The 24,515-nt window shown below is 43.2% G+C and overlaps 1 protein-coding gene across 5 annotated transcripts in view; it reads right to left on the reverse strand.

Annotated features, from left to right (window-relative positions):
* Positions 1-366: 366 nt before the first annotated feature.
* DNAH10 (dynein axonemal heavy chain 10) overlaps positions 367-24,515 on the reverse strand; it is a 194,076-nt gene continuing 169,927 nt past the window's right edge. The window contains exons 63-79 of one of the 5 annotated variants that reach the window (XM_077159595.1): positions 21,415-21,694; positions 20,481-20,710; positions 18,183-18,456; positions 12,140-12,205; positions 11,534-11,688; positions 10,857-11,011; positions 9,575-9,758; positions 8,241-8,441; positions 6,745-6,954; positions 6,403-6,558; positions 5,514-5,685; positions 4,946-5,077; positions 4,610-4,821; positions 4,345-4,512; positions 2,641-2,821; positions 1,407-1,552; positions 367-786 (exon numbers count right to left, since the gene is read on the reverse strand). In XM_077159595.1, the coding sequence (XP_077015710.1) occupies positions 640-786; positions 1,407-1,552; positions 2,641-2,821; positions 4,345-4,512; positions 4,610-4,821; positions 4,946-5,077; positions 5,514-5,685; positions 6,403-6,558; positions 6,745-6,954; positions 8,241-8,441; positions 9,575-9,758; positions 10,857-11,011; positions 11,534-11,688; positions 12,140-12,205; positions 18,183-18,456; positions 20,481-20,710; positions 21,415-21,694 (3,069 nt within the window). In that variant the 3' untranslated portion in view covers positions 367-639. Of the gene's footprint in view, positions 787-1,406; positions 1,553-2,640; positions 2,822-4,344; positions 4,513-4,609; positions 4,822-4,945; positions 5,078-5,513; positions 5,686-6,402; positions 6,559-6,744; positions 6,955-8,240; positions 8,442-9,574; positions 9,759-10,856; positions 11,012-11,533; positions 11,689-12,100; positions 12,206-18,182; positions 18,457-20,480; positions 20,711-21,414; positions 21,695-24,515 lie in introns of all 5 variants that reach the window. The other 4 variants (XM_077159596.1, XM_077159594.1, XM_077159598.1 and 1 more) reach the window with 4 other exon arrangements.

A 24,515-nucleotide genomic window follows, 5' to 3' on the forward strand; every position in this document is an offset into this window, starting at 1 on the left:
TCAACTGCCTCCCCAGTGCCCTGCCCTGGCCAGCCAAGGCCAACAGACCACAAACCTTAGGAAGGGAAAGTGGCTGCGGGTGAGTCTGACCACCTCCGCTCTGTGCTTACCATCACCAGCCCAGCCCACTGCCTGTGCAGGGGAGAGGAGAACTGTGTTGGCCCCGAGCTCAGCAGCCTGGGCTTCTGCCCCACACCTGAGCAGGTAGAGCTTCTCAAAGGAGACATCTGCTGAAACACACCTGCATTAGTCAGATCATCCCCTTGGAAATTTACATTTAGGGTTCTCAGTTGTGCCAGTAATATACAGGCACTTTGCTTAATCAAGTACTTCCTCTGAGAAGGAAAAAAAAAAATTCAACACATCTTAAAATGCTCTATAGAATTTTATGAATACACAGAATCCTAAAGGAAAAAAATAGTTTAAAAAGCACTATACTGGTTAATTTGTATGGAAAGAGATTCAAACTGCTGATTGTAAATTAGAGGAAAATCAATGTCTGTGCCTCCTGTTTCCACACACATATATGTGTGGGCTTTGAGAGACCCAAGAAATGACAGCAGACTTGATCATTCTTCATGAATTCCCAGCACCAGTCACAGACCTAGAATTCTGAATCCAGTATTTTCATCCAAAGAGCTAATCGGAATTCAAGGTGAGGCAGACTCCTTGCAGCACCCAGTGAGAAATGTGCCTCGTAGTAAAGAGATCAGCTTCAAACACCAAGCCAATGCCCATGGCATTCCTTCTCATGGAGGTGGTGTAGACAGGTGTCCGGAAGGTATTCTGAAAAGGACAGGTGAGTAAGCTCAGCACTCCATATCTGAGGGCAGTAGGCCCTCATGCAAGGCTGCACCTGAAAACACATGTAGCTGAGGCTTCAGGGCAAAACAAGGCTAACTTAACCTGGGCAGGGCTTTATAGCCACACTCCTTAAAGATGGGTCCTAGCTGAGCTAAATAGGCACCCACCACCCACACCATATGTAACTACTTTGTGATGCAAGCAATTCCCACAGAATTTCACAAAAAAGGAGGGAGTCTCTCCTAAGGTTAGTCTAGACCAGGGGTTCTAAACTTGAATCTGTGACTCCTTTGGAATAACTGCATTCATGCAGTTGCACACATGCATTTTCCTGGGGAGTGCTTTCATCAGTCTCAAAGACTTCCCCAATCCATAAAGGGAAAAAATCCCCTATAAAAGACAGGATTATTGGGCAGGCCACGGTGGCTCAGCAGGCAGAGTATTGCCTGCCATGCCAGAGACCTGGGTTCAATTTCCGGAGCCCGCCTTCCAAAAAAAAAAAAAAAAAAGATAGGATTATTTGAAACCACCTCATCTAGAACCATGGTCAGAAGATGCAGGTGAAAGAGAAGTGGAGGGATGAGTGCAGGGTTTGCTTTAACCTGCAGTTTTAGGCGATGTGCTTCAATTGGAATAATCTTCAGAATCGGCAGGTCGACAACAAGCACCTTGGGCTTGCTCTTGATAAGACATCCTCTTTCAATGTCCCAGTCAGCACCTTCTAGATACAGTCCTGAGACAAAGCATCCTAGAGGTAACAAAGAAAACTGGGATTTACACAGAGGCACCTGTAACTGCTTGTGTAAAAGCTCTATCAGATTTACATATCCAACCAAAAAGGAACTGACTATTCTTTCCCAAGGGAACCACAGACAGTCCAGGCCTTTCTCCATAGGAGGTGCCATCATTTCTGTCCTGCCCACATCCCTTCTTAGAGGATCTGACCCACCCACAGACTGCCTCACCGCCACAGCTATGTGGATGAGGAGCATGGCCTCTCCCCAGTGGGGCCTGTTAGGTCCTCTCCTCAAGGAAGATGGCATCAAGGGTACACAGACCACCAGACTACCCTGGGCACTCAGACTATAAAGATGAGTACATCAGGGTTAGAGTTGCCACCATGGCAACCCCAAATCCCCTATAAAACAAAGTGATTGGGGAGCAGACAGCAGAACTCTTACAGAGAGAGTGGTCTGTGGGGAGGTGAGCCAGAGCAGACATGCAAAGAAAAGGAAAACTGGCCCCAGAAAGAAAGGCAGTCTGGCTACTTGCCAATTACTATGAGATCCAGCTGGACTCAGACAACTGGGATTATGAGGTTATCTGAATCTTCACCATAAAAATCCTCTTCTTAAACTAGCTCAATAGGGCTTTTGTTCCTTACAGATAAATGGCCTGTAAAACAAGGTCCTGAGGAGACAGTGGTTTCTAGCTACAGTTTGTATAGTCACTAACCAAGGTCTTAGGGACTTGAAGATAGAGCATAACTTAATGGTTCCAACCTAGTTAGTCCATACTCCTCTCTGGCTCCCATGATCTAATTCTTTGAAAGGGCTCATTCTGACCTAGGACCTCATTTCCCACCAACTATGGAATGAATGTGAGACTCAGGCCTCCCCTGGATCAATCCCAAGTCTCAATGGAGAAACTGGAAGAGAAACTTATTTGCCCTCAGAGATGTCAAGTCATAACCACAGCAAGTTTTTGCAACAGTCTGACTTTAGAGCATGGCCTGGTCTGTTCTGGTCCATGCACTGCTAGCCCCTCTGAACTGGGATGTCTCAGAGTTGAAGACCCTAAGGGAGAGGCTGTGAATCCATAGTGAGCTGACCTTACCTTGTCCTGCTCGCTCATTCACTTCATCTGCATCCTGGAACTTGGTCACCTGTGTGAACAAAGTGGAGCGGTCCAGCGGCCAGCCATTCCTCCGACAGGTTGCCTGCACCAGGGCCGTGAGGTAGGATTCTGGGATGTGCAGCCCTGAGAGCCACATCACACTGGGCTCACCTTCAGTGACCTGGAGAGCAGGAGGGCAAGAAGCCTGGGGCTGCCATCAAATTCCAGGGACAAAGCTGACCACAGAAATTTAGTTTATGATAAAAGACGTTATTTTGCCATAGTGGAGAAAAGATGGTGCTGAAACAACTGGCGATTAAATGTGACAAAAACAAGCTGGATCGCCAAATTCCATATGGAACACTGAACACAGAAGCCATAAAAAAAAAAAGACTTTTAAATTTGACTACGTAAAAACTTAAAACTTTTCTATAAAACATACCTCAACAAAGTCAAAAGACTTACGACAAGCTGGGAAAAATATGTGTAACACAGGCAGACAAAGATTAAGTACAGAACTACCATATAATCTGGCAATCCCACTACTAAGTATATATCCAAAAGAACTGAAACCAGAGATTTGAACAGATATTTGCACACCAATGTTTACAGAAGCATTATTTACAATGGCCAAAATATGGAAGCAACCCAAGTGTCTGTCAACTAATGAACAGATAAACAAAATATGGTATATATATGCAATGGAATATTATTCAGCCGTGAAAAGTAGTGACATTCTGGTAGTTGCAGCAACATGGATGAATCTTAAGATGTTGAGTGAGATAAGCCAGACACAGAAGAACAAATATTGCCTGATCTCATTGATATGAAATAATTAGAAGAAGCAAATCATAGAGTGAAAAACTAGAATGTAGGTTACCAGGGGCTGGATTGGGGTTAGGGAACAAGAAATTAGGGTTGAAACATACAGAGTTCCTGTTTGGCATGATGGAAATGTTTTGGTAATGGATGGTGGTGATAGTAGCACAACGTTGTGGATGCAATTAATAGCACTGAAGTATACATTTGAATATGATTAAAAAGGGAAATCTTAGATTGTAACAGAGTTAACATTTTTTAAAGAAATTCATGGAACAACCCCACACAAACAGTGAGCCCTGAGTTAAACCATGGGCCTTAATTAAGAGTACAATCATAAAAATGTGCCATCATCAATTGTAAAAAACGATCCAACCAACGCTAGGGCGTTGGTGGTGGGGTGATCTATGGCAATCTTGTATCTTATACATGATTGTTCTGTATACCCACAACTTCTCTAATTAAAAAAAAATGGGGGGGGAGAAAAAATATGCACAAGAATGTTGTTTGTACTAGTAAAAACAATAACCACAACAAAACCATTAGTAAACACCCAAATGTCCATAGGTAGGGGAAGGATATGGAATATCTGTAAAATGGAAGACTCTAAAAAGAATGAGGTAGACCTGTAAGTACTAAGATAGAATAATTGCCTAGATATACTCCTTAATGAATAAATCAAGGTATGAAAAGTAGGCTTCCAAATCTTTTAAAAAAGAAAAAAAGATACAGATATGCTAATAGAATTAGAGACTATTTCTAGAATATCCAATGAACTGTTAATAGAGGTTACTATTGGGGAACAGAGGCAGGTGTTTGAGAGATGGTGTGAGGGAGTACAGACTGACCCTTGAACCTACAAAGAGACTGCTGCCTATCACCTACCCATGATGTATACTGGCTGAACCGCCGCAGGAAGTAGATCATCCAGTTTCCAAGAGTCTTTAAGGTGTCAGGGGCAAGCTTTCTCCAGATATTAGGGATGTGCCCGAGAAAAAGAGACTTGGCTACATCATCTAACTCACTGCTCATGCCAACTTCACCAGCCAAGGCCTGTTTACAGAATCAAGAAAAATCAAGCAGGATGATATATATAAAAAAAAAAGTCCTACAGCTAGTCAGTAATCTGCAGGTTAAAAACTCGCCTCACCCTTTGAAGTTCAACCAGAGACTTGGACATCCGTATCACAAGCTTGTTGAAGCGTTCCAGCTCCTGTAAGAGCACCACCGAAGTAGGGGAGACTCCCATTCCAAGGTTCTTCCTGACCTGGTCCAAGTCAAAGACTTTGGGCATCTTGTTTTCTATGTCCTTGGCTACGTTACCGATGTAATCATCCCGGCTGATGCCAGTGCTGGATTCCCCTAAAACCGGGATCATTTTAGAGAAAGCAAAGTATCTGAGAGCAGAGGACCAGGACAGTAGCACATTGTGCCAATAACATTAAACCCTAATCAAGTTAGTAAAATGTGTGGGAGTAGGCATTACCTGTCTGAGGCTGCAGCTCCAGAAGGTGACCCCAAAGGGCTCGAGCTGCCTGAGTGTAATATCCAATCTCAGCATTGGAATGAAGACCAAATACTTCAGGGGTGTTGGCAAGTGGAAGGGCCTCAATGGCTTCTATAATCACAGAGACCAAAAAGAGAGCCCACAGCCTCAAAATCCCCAGACCCGAAAAGCTAAGTTCCATAGCCTCATGGGTAACATGTTAGTAAATAAAAATTCTACACCTCCCCCAATCCAGCTGCATGTTTTTTGTGTTTTTTTTTAATGGATATGGCTCAGTGAGCTTCTCTGGGCCATTCTGCCCTTCCACAGTAGAGTCTAGTACATTTTCCATCATCTCAAAACGAGAAATCTGAGCTAACGATATCAGCACTAAGATGAAGAATAACCTGCTGGGCCACCTAAAAGGCTTAACCAGCCAAGGAGCACCACCGGGAGAGCAGTCAGTTAGAAGAGCTGTCGTGCCAACCACAGCAAACAAGATTGCTGGAATGTACGGTCTCACTTAGAGAACCTTTAAAAATAGGTTTTGATGTCTGAGAAATCTCACCAACAAATTTTTCCTTGACATCACCCGGGGGAATTTTATAGTCCACTTCATTGTTCCGGAAGAAGTGGAAAGGCTGGAAAGTATCGAAAATGAAATCTCCCAAGTATTCATCCATGTAGATGGTCAGGATGCGCCGATCGAAGCTGTCAATGGCCCGTCCTCCATACATGACCTGAAATAATGCATGATAAGAGCTGGTCAAGAACTTGAGACCTACTGTGTCTACCCCAAGGTCTCAAGGACCCAGAGGACTAGCCCAGAGTCACGACCAAGTACAGCCCTGGGAAGATTCCTGTTGGCCTGGTCCCTGGGCAGCTCAAACCATGTTGACTCACATAACCCTTTGGCGCGATGTGTACATGAGAGCCTATTTACAAAATCATACTGTGGCTTTGCTGACTTTCCAAGGGATGGTGCCCAGCCTCATAAGGACCCTCATCAAGTGTTGGGAATGAGCTTGCAATTTGTGAAATCTGCCCCACCTCACCGAATATCAAACACACAGCCAAACAAAACAACCAAAGAAGCCAGCAGCCACTCTTGTCTTTGGAATTGGTGATGCTAACTGAACAATGTGCAGGCCACTTGGGGAAGATTGCCCCTGAGCTCCATGTGGACCCCATGAGCTGGCTGAATAGGAGAGAGGATCTGATGGTGTCCCAAGGGGTGGTTGGCCAGGGTTCTGCTGCCTCAACAAGGATGCCCAGCAGAAGCCCCCTGGTCAATGGATCCAGCTGCAGGGGACTTACATATGAATGGAGCTCACTTAGGATAAAGAACAAAAGGATGATGGGGAGGGAGGTGTCAGTCTTAAGGGCCTTCTGTGGAAGGGAACAGGAGTCAGAAGGCAGTTAGTTTGAGGGGCCCAGAGAACAAAGGAAAAGGGTACCAGCCATAATCTAACTCCAGTCCCTGGAGGCAGCTGCAGAAGGGTCCAAGACAGCCATACCTCTCCGATCAAGTACTTGAGGCTGCCCCACGGGATCCTAGGGTCATTTTGCTGGAAGGCTTTTGTTAAGTACGTATTTAGAATTTCCATGCAGACCTGCACGGAGGAGAAACAGGCATGGTTACACTCAAACCTTCAGTCATCACATTCTGACTCTTTTCTGAAAATATGGACAGCAAGATCTCAGCTATCATTGAATCTTGGGAGAAAGATCAGGCATGAAACAGGCCTACTAAGGAAGAGGTTTCCCAAGAGGGCAAAGCAGTGGCAGTGTGTTTTAACCTGAAAGTCAGACTCGTTGAAGTCATAATACACATTCCATCCAATCTTGCCAAACTTTCTTCTCTCCTGCACCACAGCATGGAAAAATGCCAACACGTAGACCAGGGACTTGAAAGCAGGGTGTGGACACTGCTCTAGAGTTTCAGGGGAGATCTTGAAGTAAGTTGCTCTCATATTGAGTTTCAGTCCATTGGGTGGCTCTGTGACAACCTGCCAGCAGAAAGGAAAACAAATCATGGCAGAGACTGCAGAGTTTTGAAGAGTGTAAAAATGTAGACTTCTAGGCTTGCTCTTCATCTTTATGTAGAAACCTTTCCTACTCCCCTAATAGCAAAAATCTTTTGTTTAGGGCCCAGATGAGGAAGTTAAAGAACCATATTTAGTCCCAGCTCTGCCACTTGCTTGTCAAGTGGCCCCGAGAAGGTTCTTTAACCTCTCACTGAACCTCAGGAGACTCAACTGTTAAATTAAAGTGGTTAAATCTTCCCTCCACATGCCACAGAGATAGAGACAGAAAAACTTTCCAGAAGAATTCTCAGAAAAACAAATTAAATGAGGCATGTAAAGCACTTAAAACTTCTGCTCATAACCACTATAATAGAGCTGGCTGCAGGTGGGCCTATCTTTAGCCATAAAAGAGACAGTTTAGTAATTTGAAATAGGGTGGACCACGGTGGCTCAGCAGGCAGAGTTCTTGCCTGCCATGCCAGAGACCAGGGTTCAATTCCTGGTGCCTGCACATGCGAAAAAAAAAGAAAAAAGAAAAGTGAAATATGTGGAAGCTAACGTAGATGATGTTATATACACACATACAGGGTGAAGACAGGGCTGGGAATAATAAAGTAGCCAATGCAGGAGAATGGTTACCTCTAAACAGGGGGAGAGACGGGAACGGGGACTTTACTAAATTGAATGGTGCCCCTTTTCCCCCCAAATCCATATCCACTCAGAACCTGTGAATGTGACCTTATTTGGAAATAGGGCCTTTGTAGATTTGATCAGGTTAAGATGAAGTCATACTGAATTAGCATGGGCCCTAAACCCAGTCTGACTAGTGTCATTACCAGAAGAGGGAAATTTGAAGAGAGAGAGATAGGAACCCAGAGAAGAAGGCCATGTGAAAACAGCGGCAGAGGCAGAGACTGGAGTGATGTGTCTACAAGCCAAGGAGCACCTAGGATGGCTAACAACCACCAAAAGCCAGGAGAGCAACATGGAAACCATTCTCCTTGAGAGCTTCCAGAAAGAACCAACCTTACTGATAACTAAGTTTCAGACTCCTGGCCTTCAGGACTGTGAAAGAATAAATTTCTATTGTTTTAAGTTACCCAGCATTGGTAATTTGTCATAACAGCCCTAAGAAACTAATGCAGGTACCCATGAGATTTCAGCTATATCCTAACACACACTCTGGCGCACACACACGCCTGTGGCAGAAAGGTAATGATCCTGGAAACCAGGCTGTGGGTACACGGTTGTTTGCCCCAGAGCCAGACCTTTAAGGACTTCTGCAGAATTCCAATGGGAAAGCCCTTGGTGGGGTCCGTGGTGAGCCACAGGCGGAAGTCTGGGTGAGGCTTGGTGATCCTCTCTAGGGACTTCTCCAGATCTTTCAGCCACTTGACCAGGAGGTGGCAGTTCTGCAGCATCAGCCACTGCCCACGAGCTACTGCTGTCTCCAGCAGTTGCAGGGCCACCTGCACCGAGAGGTGGGACAAGAGAAGAGCTGGCATCCCCAAGCCACTCCAACCCCATGATCTCCAGGAGCCCCACTTCAAGTCCACAGAACAGCAGAGGCCCACTGCAGTAGGTGAGCCAGGAGCTTCAGAAGGAGCCTTCGAAGAAAGAATCATTTAGAATTCTGTCAGGGCTGTGTATGTCCGCGGGGCTGGACACAGCCCAGAAGACAGTGAGCATATTGCACTCTCTGGCTGCCCTCAGCCCTGAGCACTCCAACTGTTCCCCTACCTATGCCCTGACCACCCCCGTGAAGCAGGGCCACAAGAGATTAAAATGACCCAAGCAGTGGATGCTGTCCTGGCCATTCTAAGATCTTCAAGGACCCCACACGTGGAGGACAACCACAAAGTGAAACCTTCAAATAAGTCTAGACTTTTGAAATGATTTAAAACTTACCTAAGTGCTGAAATTACAATAGTTTCTTTCAGGTTTTGTGATTTGGGGGAAGTGGCTCTGCCTTGCTGGTGCCCTTGGTCTGCTTAGGTGATCCAGCACAACCATGCAGCTTCTGCAGCTGAGGGATTTGCCCAGGGCCTAAAGGGGGTTCACAGCACAGCAGGGACAGGCTTGGCACCCTCTGAGCCCACATGTGAGCACTGCATTTACTGATGCAGGCTTTAACATGTGCAGCAAGTTCTAACAGGGTGTGACGTGGTTCAGAGAGGCAGGGCTGTGGAAAAGCAAGCCCAAAGGCCTGGAAGGTTCTGCAGGCCTGTCTTGCAGATCCTGGTCTCAGCCTTTCTCCAACCACTTTCCTGACCAGGCTACTGGGGTCACGATAACCCTGATCCATAGCTAGGCTGCTGTGAAGACCGAGGGTGACCATGATGGAATTTGACAGAGCTTTGGAGATGGCGGCAGAGCCCAGTGACGGTGTAAGGCTATGAAAGCATATATCTCACATCTAGAGCTAATTGTTATTATTAATACTCTTGTGTTCTAACCTTCTATCACTGCTATATTGATGGGAAATGCATCCTGCCTCTGTGTGTCTAGGCTCTGTGTCTGAGCCTAGAACCCAAGCTTAACTCATTCCCACCCAAGGCCATGGCCTTCCCTTTAGAGCCCCTCTCTTCCAATGACAAATTACCTTTTCTTGACCTTGACCCATTGCAAGGAATTTGAGGCGGTTTCCTCCAAAGCCACTTCGCTCAGCTAACTTCATAAGATCACTGGCAGGATCAGAGCCGGGACTCAGGATGAACACAATGGGTGAAGTTGGAGTGCTCTGCTCAAAAATGGTTTCGAAACTGATCATCGGGGGTTGCACGTACCTGATGAAAGAAACAAAATCAGAATCCCCTCCCACAAGGGCAGCTCCAGGTCTGGTCCAGACAGTCTCATCAGCACTTTCTTTCTCCCTCTCAAGTATACAAAACCCTCTGACTATTCCTCCTTAACTCTTGGTACAGCCTTCCCGGTTTTAGAATCCAGTCTGCACACATATCTTCCATGCTGCATGCTAAACTGAACAGGAGGGACCTCTCTGCCTTCCTCCAGTGCATCTCAGTACTTGTGTGTTGGGTTTAGTGGATTTGTACTGACCTAGGTGCCTCAGTTTGGCTCCTGACCCCAGGTTTCAGCTCAAAACCCAGAGGTTCCACATTGATAGCTCAACAGACAAGTCCTGAATGGCCCACATCTAGGGATTTTTAAAAAATAGTTGTCAGATAAAGTTGGGATGTTTCATGTAAAAAAAAAAATCAAAATTCCTAGCTTCTTCCAAACAGTGGGAGGATCTGGCCACTCCGGGCCCGCTCTGCCCCTGGCACCAATGAGAGAGGTTGAGGGGTGGCGGCCCCTGTGTACATCAGGGCTTGTCCCCTTCAGCTTGCCAGTCCCCCACCCAGCCTGATTCATGCATTTGCAACATCTGCCTGCCATGAAGACATATTTGAGTTTGCGACCCCAATCAAGTGTCTACCTTCACATGTGATCCTAGAGCTACTTTGTCCAATATGGTAGCTACTAGCCACATGTGGCTACAGAGCCTTTGAAATGTGGCTGGTCCAAATTGAGATGTGCTAAAAGTGAATTCACACACGGTTTTGAAGACTTAAATACAGAAAAAGAATATTAAATATATTGACTATATGTTGAAATGACAGTATTTTTAATACCTTGAATTTCATAATACATTATTAAACTTACTTCACTGTTTCTTTTTACTTTAACATGGCTACTTGAAAATATGACATTACATATGTGGTTCATGCTATATTTCTCTTGGCTAGTGCTGTTCTAGGGTGGCCAGCAAACAACGCTCAGTGAAGGGCTATGGCCGTGCCTGCTGCTGTCTGTGCATCCAGGTAGGGACGACAGCCAGTATTCTACCCCACAGAGGCCCAGGCAAATCCAAACAGCTCACTTACTTCTCTCCCATTGTTACAGTCACATAGTCAGTCACTGCCCGATATACCCGATCCACACGGAAGCAGCGCAAAATAAGCAACTTCTGGAAATGGGTGATGTTTTTATCATAATCCAAGGGGAATGGAAACTGCTCAAGTGAATCCAGGTCATACCACTAGGAGAGCAAAGAACATTCATTGTGATATCAACTTGGAAATGACTGAGACCCCATTTTGATGTGAAGGTGCCAAAAGCCACTGTGATGGGATGAGAATCTGTGGAATTATGAACCTCAGGGCTTCTTCTGGTTGTCATTTTCTAACCCCCCAAAACTATGAACTTTAGGAAGGGAGGGGCCGAGTCTTAATCACTGTTGAGTCCCCAGAACCCAACAATACACCTAGTCCATGGTGAGTACATGCTCAATAAATATTTCTTGGATGAATGGATGGATGGACAATGGCCAGAAGGACAGATGGAGAGATGGACAGACAGATGGATGGTTCTCCCACACTGCTAGGTGAATTAGATAAAGGAGCATTCTATCCAGGGAATCAGAGGGCAATAATTACAAGGTGAACGGGTTACTCATTGGAATTCATTCTTACTCACAAGGCTATAGACCCAAAATGTAAGTCTGGAGACTGCTGAGGGGTAGGGAAGGGGAGGAGGAGAAAGAGAAGGGTCATGAGCTCACGTCCTGCCAGACAGTCTGATGATTCTCAACATCATCAGGAAGATGCCCGAAGTCGTGTGAAAACATTTCTGATAAAAGAATGATATCTTCCCAGCCCTGGTCGGACAGCCAAGGACAGGGCTTTTTTCGCTTGCTTTTCTCCAGGGAAATGTTTCCTAATGACAACAGAAGAAGAGAAGTGACCGGCCATTGGGCCACTGGCTCTGAGATCCTGGGAAGATTAAGAGGTGATCTGACTCCTTTCATTTACGGGAGTCCTTTTCCTGAGAAGAAGCGTGGAAAGAGGAGGAGTCATGCGCTTGCCCTTGTCACTGCCAGTGACCCAACCAGGCAGCTCAGTATGGCTTCCAGCCTTAGGGCAACCCTGAGTAAAGGCTGGCTGCTCTAAGTCAAACCAGAACCAGTCTGAGGCTAGGACTGTTAACTGAAATACGTAACAAAACAATGCTGTTAGAAGTTAGATTTTAAAGACAATTTTGGTGATGTGTGTTTTGATGAACAAACTTAAATGCATGTACAACATAGGCCAAGGAAGTTGGGAAGAATAAAACTAGGCAAATTCATTACCTTTTAAAAAGAAATCTAATTCTTCTTGGGGAACTCTACCTTCTGCTTGTTCTATCTTGATAGTCATATTGAAAGAAAAGAGTAACTTGTGCCTCTCAAAGAGCCCTGTAGGGAAACATCAGATGGGTATTGATAAAATAATTTCATTTAAAAGCAGTTTCTTATGCACAAAATGCTTAAAGTTCAGTGAAATTAAATAAAGCACACAAACTGTAAGGACTGCATTTACTTCTCCTGGCATTTGGGGTCCATGAATAGCTGAGTATAAAAAAATAGTGGCTCAAACTGGCCATGCCCAAAAGCACAGTCTGCAGTGATAGTCACTCATTTGCATCTGGAATGGTCATTCCTATGTGCAGTACTTAACCACACTCTCCTGGGAAGGGCAGGAGAATAGAGGAATAGAGCCACCTTCTCAATGAAGAGCTGGTCACTTGACTGACCCAAAGTGCATGTTCTTGTCTGGTGGTATAGTCTAGAGCAAATCTTGGTGACCTTTCTGTAAAAGGCCAAACAGCCACTAATTGTGGCTTTTGCAGATTGGATGGTCTCCGTAATAATTCTTCAATTCTGCCAATGTGGCATGTGCCGGTTTGAATCTGTGGTGGACCCCAGAAAAGCCATGTCCTTTAATCCTCATTCAGTATTGCTGGGTGGGAGTATTTTAATTGTTCCATGGAGATGTGACCCACCCAACTGTGGGTGGTAACTTTTCATCTGATGATTTCCATGGAGGTGTGTCTCCACCCATCAAAGGTGGAGTTGCTTACTGGAATCCTTTAAAAGAGGAAACATTTTGGAGAGAGTCCCTTTTTGTAGTGCCACGAGAAAGCCAGCAGATGCCGCCACGTTCGCTATGTGCCCTTCCAGCTGAGAGAAAAACATTGAACTTCATCAGCCTTCTTGAACCAAGGTATCTTTCTCTGGATGCCTTAGATTGGACATTTCTATAGACTTGTTTTAATTGGGACATTTTCTCAGCCTTAGAACTGTAAACTAGCAATTTATTAAATTCCCTTTTTTAAAAGCCATTCTGTTTCTGGTATATTGCATTCCGGCAGCTAGCAAATTAGAATATATCACAAAAGCAGGCTGTTTTAGTTTGCCAAAATTGCCAGAATACAACACACCAGAGATGGATCAGCTTTTAATAAGGAGATTTATTTAGTTAAAAATTTATAGTTCTTCAGAGAAAAGGCAGCCAGCTTTCATTTGAGTTTCTCCGTCACATGGAAAGACACATGGCAACATCTGCTGGCTTTCCTTTCTTGCGTGTGGGTTCCAATGGCTTTCCCCAGGGCAATTCCTTTCAGCATCTCCAAACACCTGGGCAGAGCTGCAAGTGCTGAGATGAGGTATTCTGAGCTGCTGAGCTGCTGAGCTCTCTTCTGACCTGTCTTTTAAGCCTCCAGTTAATTAAATTAAATGTTACCCATTAGGGAAGGCACTCCCCCTAGCTGCCTGAAGATATAATCAGCCATAGATGAATTTCACATGCTGATGATTCAAGTCCACAGAAACAGAACAATGGAACATCCTTACCTGGCCAAGCTGACACCTGAACCTAACTACCACATGGGTCTAGACGATATGTCTACAAATGGGTGTGGCCATGCGCTAGTGAGATGCTATTTACAAAAGGGACCTGATTTGCCCTGCTAGCTTTTGTATGCCGACCCTATTGTAGGGTAAGTACACTCCATCAGACTATTGATAGGAGGATGTAAAGTACCAGAGTTCCTCATTTTACATTAGAAATGTGCTTCTGGAAAAAAAATGTGTAAGTCAAAATTTTATGAATTTGAATTTTACTTTATATGGGTCAGAAGGGTTGGCTACTTAAGTGAGCCCTATAGGAACAATAGTCCTCAACCTTTTCTTGCTCCAACCTACCTGTGGTATATGAAACTCTATTATCAGTGCAGTGTCTTATAAAAAAGGACCAGGTAGGAGAGGGTACTGTATGCTCTACTTTCTAAGAGTCACTGATACAGGCTTCTGGTTAAACAAAGCCACTGTGATTTATCTCAATTCCTTTCCAAAAACCCACTGGAATGACGGAGAATTTTTTTTATAGCATGAACTCCAAGAAAACTGAAGAGGAGACAATAGCAACAAAATTTTGGACAGTAAAGTGAACTGTGGATAGACAAGCTACAGAAATAAACAAGAGAAAATTGATTAGGCAGAGCTGAGAAAGTTGAATTTTGGATCAGCAGGAGACAAAGCTGAGAAGCAAACCACAGAACTTGTAAGAAACTGAGGAACTGGCTCCTGAGAGGCGCCAGGTACCTCTGGAGTGGGAGTGAATATGAGCTAAAACCCAGGAAGATGGGTGGGCAATTTGCTTAAGAAATAGTCAAGTCTGTGGTCACCTCTTATACTCCGTGCTTCTAGGTAATTGCCCTCCCTGAACTGAATGAACATTGGACATAATAAAATAGAGAGTTTCTGAACAGGGAACACCAGGATAGCTGATGGGGAACCACACTATAGACATGGCAGGAAGGGAAAGCTTTCACAGTGAATGTTGAAGTCACCAGACTTTTCTCACTTGGTTGCCAGAATGCTAGCAGCCAGGATTGCATCCTCCATGAAGAGGATGGAAGACCTTCTCCTGAAGAAGATCTTAAAATCCCATGAGAAAAGAACTAGATACATCGGCACAGGGAGTTCCCCAATGAAACAGCTCAACCAGATCACTCAGTGAAGCTCAACTTGACCATATCCACCCAAGAACAGAACTTCCCACTGAACTTTTAGTTCCACTCTTAAATATGAATAGACATACAAAGATCACCAGACATTGGAGGAGAACCTCTAATTGAAACAGACAAACCAAAACAAATAATGAAATTTTAAAAATGTAAATACTACTCCTTACAAGAAACATTTAGAAAATGAAACTATCATCGAAATATTCTGAGAGCTAAGAGAAGATAATCTATCGAAGAAACAAGGACAGAATGATTTAAAATAAATATATTAACAAAAAATATTTCCTAGAAATTAAAAATATGGTAGGAGAAATAACTCAATAGAACAATTGGAAGGCAAACTTGTAAAAATTTCCCAGAAGACAGGGCACAAAAGCAGAGATGGAAAACAGAAGAGAAAAGGACTGATTCAACAGGTGCAATGCCTAAATAACAGGAGTTTCAGAAAGAGAAAATGGGGAAAATGGAAAGGAGGAAACTATTAAATACCTCAAGAAAATGTTCCAGTATTGAAGAACATGCATTTACAGATTGAAATGACCAGGCCCCAACACAATGAATGAAAATAGGTTTAAACCAACCCAAATTATCATGAAATTTCAAGATATCTAAGATAAAGAGAAGATATTTAAAGCTTACACACAAAAAGATCAACTATCAGAATGCCATCAGGCTTCTCAAAAGCAATAATGGTAGTTGAAAGAAAACTTTTAACGAAAATTTTCAAAACTAGAATTCTATACCCAGCTAAACTGGTAACCAAATTTGAGAGTAGAATAAAGATATTTTCAGATATACATTGTCTCAAAAAAGTTTCAAACACTGCACCTTTTTCAGGAAACTATTAGAGGAGGTGCTCTACTAAAAAAAGGGAGTAAATCATTAAAGAGGAAACCTGAGAATTACAGAACAGATTCAAAGTAAGAGAAAGTGAATCCCTATGATGATAATGACAAGGGATACCAGGGTAAGGGGCCATTGGTCCATGTGGAAGCAGGTCATTCTATTCTAAAATTCCCAGAATATACCTTAACTCTGGAACCAGGTAAATTAAACAAAATGAAATTTTTAAAAATTCCTCAAACTCAAGAACAAAGTGAAATAAATGAACATAACTGTGTATTAAGCTGGTGGCACTCAGAGAAGAATGATTCTGAGTGACTTTAAGACAAAGTAATTTGACTGTGCATCCAATTTGGCATATGTACTTTGAGGGACAAAGACCTCTTGAATGTCTTTCAGGAACCCAATCATATTCCTGGTTGTAGTATATGCATGATACATTGTTTTAATACCTTAACTCAGTCCATTGACAAGCAATGAACACCCTTAGCACTGATATTTTGGCCTTGAAATGCTGTTTCCAGCTAAAAAACAAAATACCAGGGTGCTTAGATAAAGTGACTGATTCCAGGCCTGGGGAAAATTATGTATACGATGTGCCTGGAATATCTTGTCATACCAGAAAGCAAGGAAGCTGTCAAAGACTACTAGAATTAGTTCAAAAGGACCTCTAAACCAACTTGAAAAGGCTCCAACTGGCCAAAGATAGGATGCTCTGAACATCAATAAGGACAATTACTGAAATGTATTGAAATACATCAAATGTTTAAACCCATGAGTCCGTAAGAATACTAAAAACTTAAAAATAATAAAGGGAAAAAAGCAAGTATTTGACCTACCATTCTCATAGGAACTATATCAAGATATCTTCATAAAAACATTCCAGCTAATACATACAGATTGATAGCAAGAATTAGAATATCACCATTTCGCAACCTCTCATAAATTATTTCCATTGGCTGCTAACATCACAAAAAGAAAGACAAATAGAAATTATGACATATACTACACCACATATGTTGTGCTCAAGTTCTAAATCTGTTACAAATTTACAAGATATAGGGGTAAAATTCAAACTATGGGCAACAATACAAGACAAATCAGATTTCTTCCACAAATAAATGCAAGGGATAAAAAAAGAGATTGAGAGAAGAGCACCTAGCAATTAAGAGAACTTTAAAAGCCATGTTAATCAACTGTAATGTATAGACCTTGTGCTATTTCAATTTTCAGTCACAAATATATGCGTGTATGGAGGAACTTCTAGTGGGGTCTTGATTTAAACAAATGGAAAAAATAAGTTATAGGATAAATGGGAACACCTGAACACTGGCTATATGATAATATTAAAGAATTATTGGCTTTTAAGTATGGTAATGTCACTATGAATATTTCGAAAAAGAGGACATCGTTTAGAGCAGAGGTGATAAACTACAACCTAGGGTCTAAATCTAGCCTGCCATTTCTGTGAATAGTTTTACTGGTACACAGCCATGCCCACTGATTTACATATTGTCTGTGACTGCTTTTGCACTACAACAGCAGGTATCAGATAGCTTTCAAAGCCTAAAATTTTTAACCACCTGGCCCTTGGTAGAAAAAGTTTGCTGGCCCCTGTTTTAGAGATCCAAACTGAAATGTTTACAGATGAAGTGATACAAATTCAAAGCAAATTTTAAAAATAATCTGGGCTGTGTTGCAATAAAAGTGATCCAGAGTTGACAAATGCTGGGTGACAGGCACATGGAAAGTCCTTCTACTATTCTCTTTTGCTTCACATTTTCCATAATAAAAAAGCTTTAAAATATCAGTTCTTTAGGGACTGTAAAATGGTACAGCTACTTTGGAAAACAGTTTGGCAGTTGTTCAAAAGTAAAAATTAAAATCTGTACACAAATGTTTATAGCAGTGTTATTCATAATAGCCAAAAAGTAGAAACAACCTAAATGTCTATTAATAGACGAATGGATCAACAAAATGTGGTCTACCCATACAATAGGATATTATTTAGCCATTAAAAAAAAATGAAGTTCTGATACATGGCACTACATGAACAAACCTTGAAAGCACTATGCTAAGAGGAAAAAACTAGACACGATTGGATGTATATTGTGAAACAGGACACCTATGAAATGTGCAGAAGAGGCACATCCCCAGACACAGAAAGCAGATTAGGGGTTGACAGAGGCTGGGCGAGGGGGAAGGTGGGAGGGGGAAAGGGGGAGTGACTGTCAAGAAGTTTGAGGCTTACTTCTGGGCTGATGAAAAATGTTTAAGAGGTGATGGCTGAACAATTCTGGGAATAGGTACATTTTGAAAGGGTGAATTGTATAGTATGTGAATTATATGTCAATAAAGTTATTTAAAATATAATTAATGTTTTTAAAATTCCTCTTGTAATGTGAATTGTCACATTCAAGAATGCTATTTGGTAAGTTTCCATTTTCACAGATGGAGTCTTCCCCATGCCATGTTATACCTTTCAGGCTGCCCTCATCAGCTCAGCATGCAGAGGTGCTCACCTGTGCAACCATAGTTATAAATGTTGAAGGTCAGTGTGTCCATAATGTTTCTTAATCGCTTCATAAGGATGGAATCAGGCAGCGACTTCTTAAGTGACAACCCAAAGACGTCGAGGAAGGCAATCAGGGAGTACTGGTACATGGAGTTCACGAGGGCCATCTCAGACAGAACGAAGAACAGGATGGCCCCGCGCCTGGCAGCGGGCCTGTAGCCGTCCCTCAGCCTGTCGATGTCCAGGGCTGTCTTCTCTGCCAGCTTGAGCTTCTCTGATACCTAAAGAAAAGGGCCTGGTATCAAAGAATCTCCTACCTAAAAGGTACTGCCTAATGGATGCAACCATAGAGAATATGATATGGGCAAGAAAGTAAGCAGGCAGACCTTAGGGTGGGGTGGGGGCCAGTCACCTTCTTGAAGGAAGTAGTGGAAATGTGTGGCTTGACTCTCCAACAACCATGACCCCTTCTAGGGACAGTCCCTGATTTTCACTTGGAGACATATCCTTCCCCCTTTCATTACTACATAGGGCTCCACCCAAACCCCAGGAGAGGAGCACATGACCAGGGCCGACCCCACCCAAGCGCAGCATTCCTAGGCTACAGGGACTAGTTTGGGGTGGGCATGTGACTGAAGAGACTCCTAGGACCCTCATTACTGCAGAAGGAAAAGATTCTCACTCTTCCCCTTGGACTTGAACCTAAGGGAGCACAAGGCCAGAGCCACTAGGAGGAGCTTAGCGCCCCAGGGAGGCTGAGAACGAACCCAAGCCAGCAAAGACCAGACCAGAAATGGAGAGAAATGGAGTCTTGATGATATTTTTGGAGTCCTGGATCCAGCCCTACCTGAAGCCATCCCTGAACTTTTCTGGTTTCTAAACTGATAAATTCTGCTTTGATTTAAGCCAGGTAGGGCTGGGTTTTCTGTCACTCTCAACTGAAAGAGGCTTACATAATATAGAGGGCCCCTAAGTACATGTTTAGGTCTCTCCTCCCCATTGTACATCCTATGAAGGTGACCTTTTCAGATGAATCAGACTTAAGTCTAATGAGAGTTCAGGTTGATGCCCTCTAGTCCACCCTCAGCTTCTCAGACCTGTGACCATGGATAAGCCTCTGAGATCATGGAGTACAATTTTCTCATTTAACCCAGAGGGTGTCCAGGCTTGTGCTGGTTTGAAAAGATGTATGTACCCTAGAAAAATCATGTTTTAATCCTAATCCCATTTTAAAAAGGTAGCCGTTTCTTCTAATCTCTATCAGTATTGTATATTTGAAACTTTTATTAGATCATATCTCCCTGGAGATGTAATTTAATCAGGAGTGGTTGTTAAGCTGGATTAGATGGAGGGGTGTCTCCACCCATTTGGGTGGGTCTTGATTAGTTTCTGAAGTCCTATCAAAGAGGAAACATTTTGGAGAATGAGAGAGATTTGGAGAGAGCAGAACGACATAGCCATGAGAAGCAGAAAGTCCATCAGTCAGCAACCTTTGGAAATGAAGAAGGAAAACGCCTCCTGGGGAGCTTCATGAAGGCAAGCCAGGAGAGAAAGCTAGCAGATGATACTGTGTTTGCCACAGGCCTTTCCAGATGAGCGAGAAACCCTGACCCTTCTCACTTGAGAGAGAAACCCTGAACTTCATCGACTTTCTCAAATTAAGTTATCTTTCCCTGGATGCCTGTGATTGGACATTTCTATAGACTTGTTTTAATTTTCTTAGCCTTAGAAATGTAAACTAGCAACTTACTAAATACCCCTTTTTAAAAGCCATTCCATTTCTGGTATGTTGCATTCTGGCAGCTAGCAAACTGTAACAGGGCTCGATGCCTTTTCCACTACAGTCTTAACTCACCCAGGTCACCCCCACCTCTTCTGAATGGCTATGTCAGGATGAAGTCCCCCAGGCCAGACAAAGAAGGACAACTGATGAGGGGCTCACAGATAGCCCCCAAAAAGAAGCTTGTCAGTGAGTGGTCACTGGGTTTCTGAAGACCAGGCACCATTTACCCTTCCACACTGACATCTCTGTGGCTGTCAGAAGGATGGCCAAACTTCTATGAGGTTTCAAATTATCTCTGAACATAGCAATAGTTAAGCTATAGAACATGCCGGCATCCAAAGAACTCCAAATCCTGGTCAGCCTCTGGAAGTCAAGAGATGGCTCCAATGAACATAGCACTACGGTTCAACATCAAAGCTGGTGCCTCTAGCAAGAGCAAAGGGTGAAGAGATAAACCATCCCCAATCCTAGCCCTAGCCCAGCTGCCTCTGCCCTACTTGCCAGCACCACCTCTACTTATACCTCTGTTGCTTTGGATTTGGTCTCCTCCAGGGTTTGTACCAGCTCCACATTGTCCAGCATATTTCCTGTGGAGGTCGCCAGCTCCCGAAGGAGGGAGTCTTCCAAATCCTTCAGCAGGTTCTTGTTCTCGCTTGTCTCCTGGATGAGATGCTCTCTCTGCTCCTCCAGCTCTCGCCTCTCAAAGGCCACCAGTACACTGAGCAGCTGATCTTCAAGACCCTTCAGAGTGACTGTGGGGAGGGGAGGAGAGGCCCTCACCCCTGTGTCCCCCACAGTGCGCTGGGCACTATGTCTTAGCACATGCACAACCATGCCCGGGACGAGCTTGGCTGTGTCTAAACCCATATTTCAGGAGCACTAGGATTCACTCTCCTACCAAAATCGCTTGAAGCAACAAAGCAGAAAATGTTTGACAGAACAAAAAGGGGATGCTGCTCTGTGGAGTGGTGAGCAAACTGAGTGAAGAGGCACTAAAGTAAAACCCAGGGACCTTATTTAAAGTATACTGAAACCTAAGTGACCTGTCTAAACAGCTGTAGGACTATCCTAGAAGATGTGAGAAAATGGCATTCAATTCCCATCACAATTCAGCGGAGGGGATTGGGAAAAACACAAAATTATGACATATATGTCAAGACACGAACACAATAATTTCCTGTCCCAGCAGAGTTGTCACCCCACTCGGAGTGCTTGCACTTGAGCCATATGGTTGTGTCTCAGCAGGCCTCAACACATAACTTTTTATACGCCAAAGCCCTGGACAAAAAACTTTCTAGGTTTTGCTCAGAGGTTAAGAACTGACCCATTAAGATGTGACTCAGAGAGAATGACCTGGGTCCCTGGATGAAACGATGTTCTATAGAGACCTGGCACACAGATTGTGGCCTCCATGGTAACCACCTTAATTTGCTACTGATATTCTGTATACTCTTACCGGTATAATTAATCACCATTGCTTTCCCAAACACGGACGGGGAATATCTTGGATTAGCCAACTTGGTATTTAGATACAGTCTGAAATTCGTATCGTAGTCAACTTCCTTGTCTCCCAGAATGATAAACTGCCGTCCTTGGGAGATCTTTATATTCTTTTCTAATACATTATCGATCACAGGATCAATATATTCATCAACATCATGGAACAGGAAGGGAGTCCCATATTTTATGGACATTTCCAGCTGCTTGAGGAAGTCTGGGTCATTAAAGGAGGCAACCTGGGAGAGAAGGGAGCAGATGGTGGAAATAAGTACATTTGAGTGTGCAAGGGAAGAATGACTTTGAAGTGGGGAGTAAAGGGGAGTCAGAGGAGGGGAAATGAGAGCAGGGAGGAAGCAGGGTGTGGAACCTGTATGAATCCAGAAATCTGAGGGGTTCAAGCTCGGAGCAGCATCCCATTCAAAAGGTGGAGCTCAGCAGGCAGAAGGACTAACTAGAGAATCCACAATGTCTTTCCAAAGACCTCGAAAGGACAGGTACAGCCACAGAAACATCTGCAGTCTCCTCACACCTCATGACTGCTCAAACATTTCTACTCAAAACATCTGAAAAACCACTTTCTCTACCCCAGCCCCTGGAGATTTCCTTTCCCTTCCTCTCCAACCCCCTCTTCTGAACACTTTACTATGCTGATTTGCTTAGCCTCTCTCCCCTCAAGACAGAATCTTTCCTTTTCTAAGAGACTGGATGGGAGTCAGAGTGGGGTTGGGGGACTAGGAATTGAGCTGGTGGTTTTGAAATTCTCTGGCAGGCTAAGTAAGGGAAGAGGAGGTCTATGAACACTCCTGCATTAATAACTTTTGTCCCACTCCGGCTATGTTTGTATTTTGGAAGCAGAAGCTCCCCTGGCCTTCGGACTCAGAGGGGCTTCCCCCAGCAGCACAGCAATACCATGAAGCAAAGACTAGAAACAATAAGGGAAAAGGAAAACCGAAAACCACTAATTTGTTAGTGATTACAAAAAAAAAAAAAAAAAATGATTGCATCCCAGCAATTTCACTCCTAAGTGTATACCCAAGAGAAATGAAAACACATGTCCACTAACTTTGGACATTATATATGATGCCCAATGGATGGAGGTGGCTGAAGGATGCACTGACTGACAAGTAGAATGGTAAACTGGGGTATATACATATGATCAAATATTTTGCTACTACAAAAAGGAATGAAGTCATGAGACATTCAGTGAAGTAAATGAACCTGCTGACATACGTGACACAAAATAAGCCAGAAACAAAAGAGCAAATATTATATGATATCATTTAGAAAATAATGATAAGAAAATTGAGGCCTAGATTGTAAGATCTTATAGTAATCACATTTAGTAAGGAGCTGTAATTGTTATTTCTAGATTTTCAGAGGCAGTTTTATATATATAACCTGATATTTCCCTGAAGAACTTTGGGTATGTGTATGACACCTAAAACTCAGAGTAGGAGTTCTGAAAGTCAGCACTGCCACTTATAACAACTATTAGAGAAATTTAAAAAGAGATCAGGTTTCAATTAGAGACAAGAATAAAACCAATCGGTTTGCAACTAAAGTAAATCAGATTACAGAGGTAAGGAGGAAATTGTCTGTATTTTAGAACTTTATCTACTCTATGAGACCAAAGGAAGAGAGGTTTATTTTGTCCCAAATCTAAATTTTCTGTAGCACATAATCTAACTCAACTTGTCCGGATAGATCATTTAAACAACCAAACACAGGGAGCACAGAATGGGAAGGGCCTTTAATCCTGTACAGCTTAATGTAATGCCTGGATACATCCCAGAGTATGCTGAGCAGATAACTTTAAAGTATTGGCAAAGTCCCTTGAGGGATGAGAGAAAAAGTATGGAACTATTTAACTTTACCACCGGGGAAACCTCTGATTATGTCTAAAATATTAGGGACTCTCAAGTCAATAGGCCAAGCCGTTGATCTTGAGGCTAGCTCTTGTGAAGCTTACTGATGTAGTAGAGAAGCTTAGCCTACCTATAGTTATGCCTAAGAGTTACTTACAGAGGACCTCTTTTGTGGCCTCTCTCTCTCTCTAAGCCCAACTCTGCAAGTAAAATCATTATCCTCTGCCCACATGGGACATGACATCCAGGGGTAAAAGTCTCCCTGGCGAGGTGGAAGATGACTCCCCAGGATGAGTCCAGCCCTGGCACCATGGGATCGACAATGCCTTCTTGACCAAAAGGAGGAAAAGAATTGTAACAAATAAGATATCAGTGGCTGAGAGAGTACAAATAGAGTCAAGAGGCTACTCTGGAGGTCACTCTTATGCAAACTTCAGTTAGACATTACTTCCTGCCATAACTTGCCAACCCCCAACCAGAACCATTCCTGCCAATTCTAAAGAACACCTATGGCATTATATAAGATTCTATAAAGGTTCCACACACCAGGATAACTTTCCAGAAACCCACAACTTCCAGATAGGTCCCTGGACCAGATAAATCCTGAAATGCAGTTGGGCCAGCCTCACCAGAATGCCAACTACTTCCACCCCCTATCCCATATTACAGACAGTCCCTTCCAACATGAGAAAGTTAGAATGGGTATAGCCCAAATACCCCTAACGATTGGGAGAAAGGTCAAAGAAGGTAAAGTTATTACAGAGAAGATGGGATTTAACAGATGAGTAGGATTGCCGAATCATTATATTGACATATCTTTTAGTCTCCAGTATCTTAGTGCACCTATAAATAATAACCTAAAATTGTTGAACTGCAACCCATACCAAACTCTGAAATCTGTTCTATAACAAATTGTGGTGTGCTTTGAAATTTATTGCTTTTTTAAATATATATTATTCTTCACAGCAAAAAAAAGAAAGAAAGAAAAAATATGTCTGCAGAAAAACCTGTACCCAAGTGTTCACAGCAGCATTGTTCATAATAGCCTAAAAGTGGAAATAACTGAATGCCCACCCACTGATGAGTGGATAAATAACATGTGGCACATCCATGCAGTAGAATATTATTCAGCCAAAAAATGATGAGTTCTGATTCAGGCTACCACATGGAAGAACCTTGAAAACATCATGTT

This window comes from Tamandua tetradactyla, chromosome 5 (genome assembly GCF_023851605.1).
Source record: "Tamandua tetradactyla isolate mTamTet1 chromosome 5, mTamTet1.pri, whole genome shotgun sequence".
NCBI classification, from domain to species: Eukaryota; Metazoa; Chordata; class Mammalia; order Pilosa; family Myrmecophagidae; genus Tamandua; species Tamandua tetradactyla.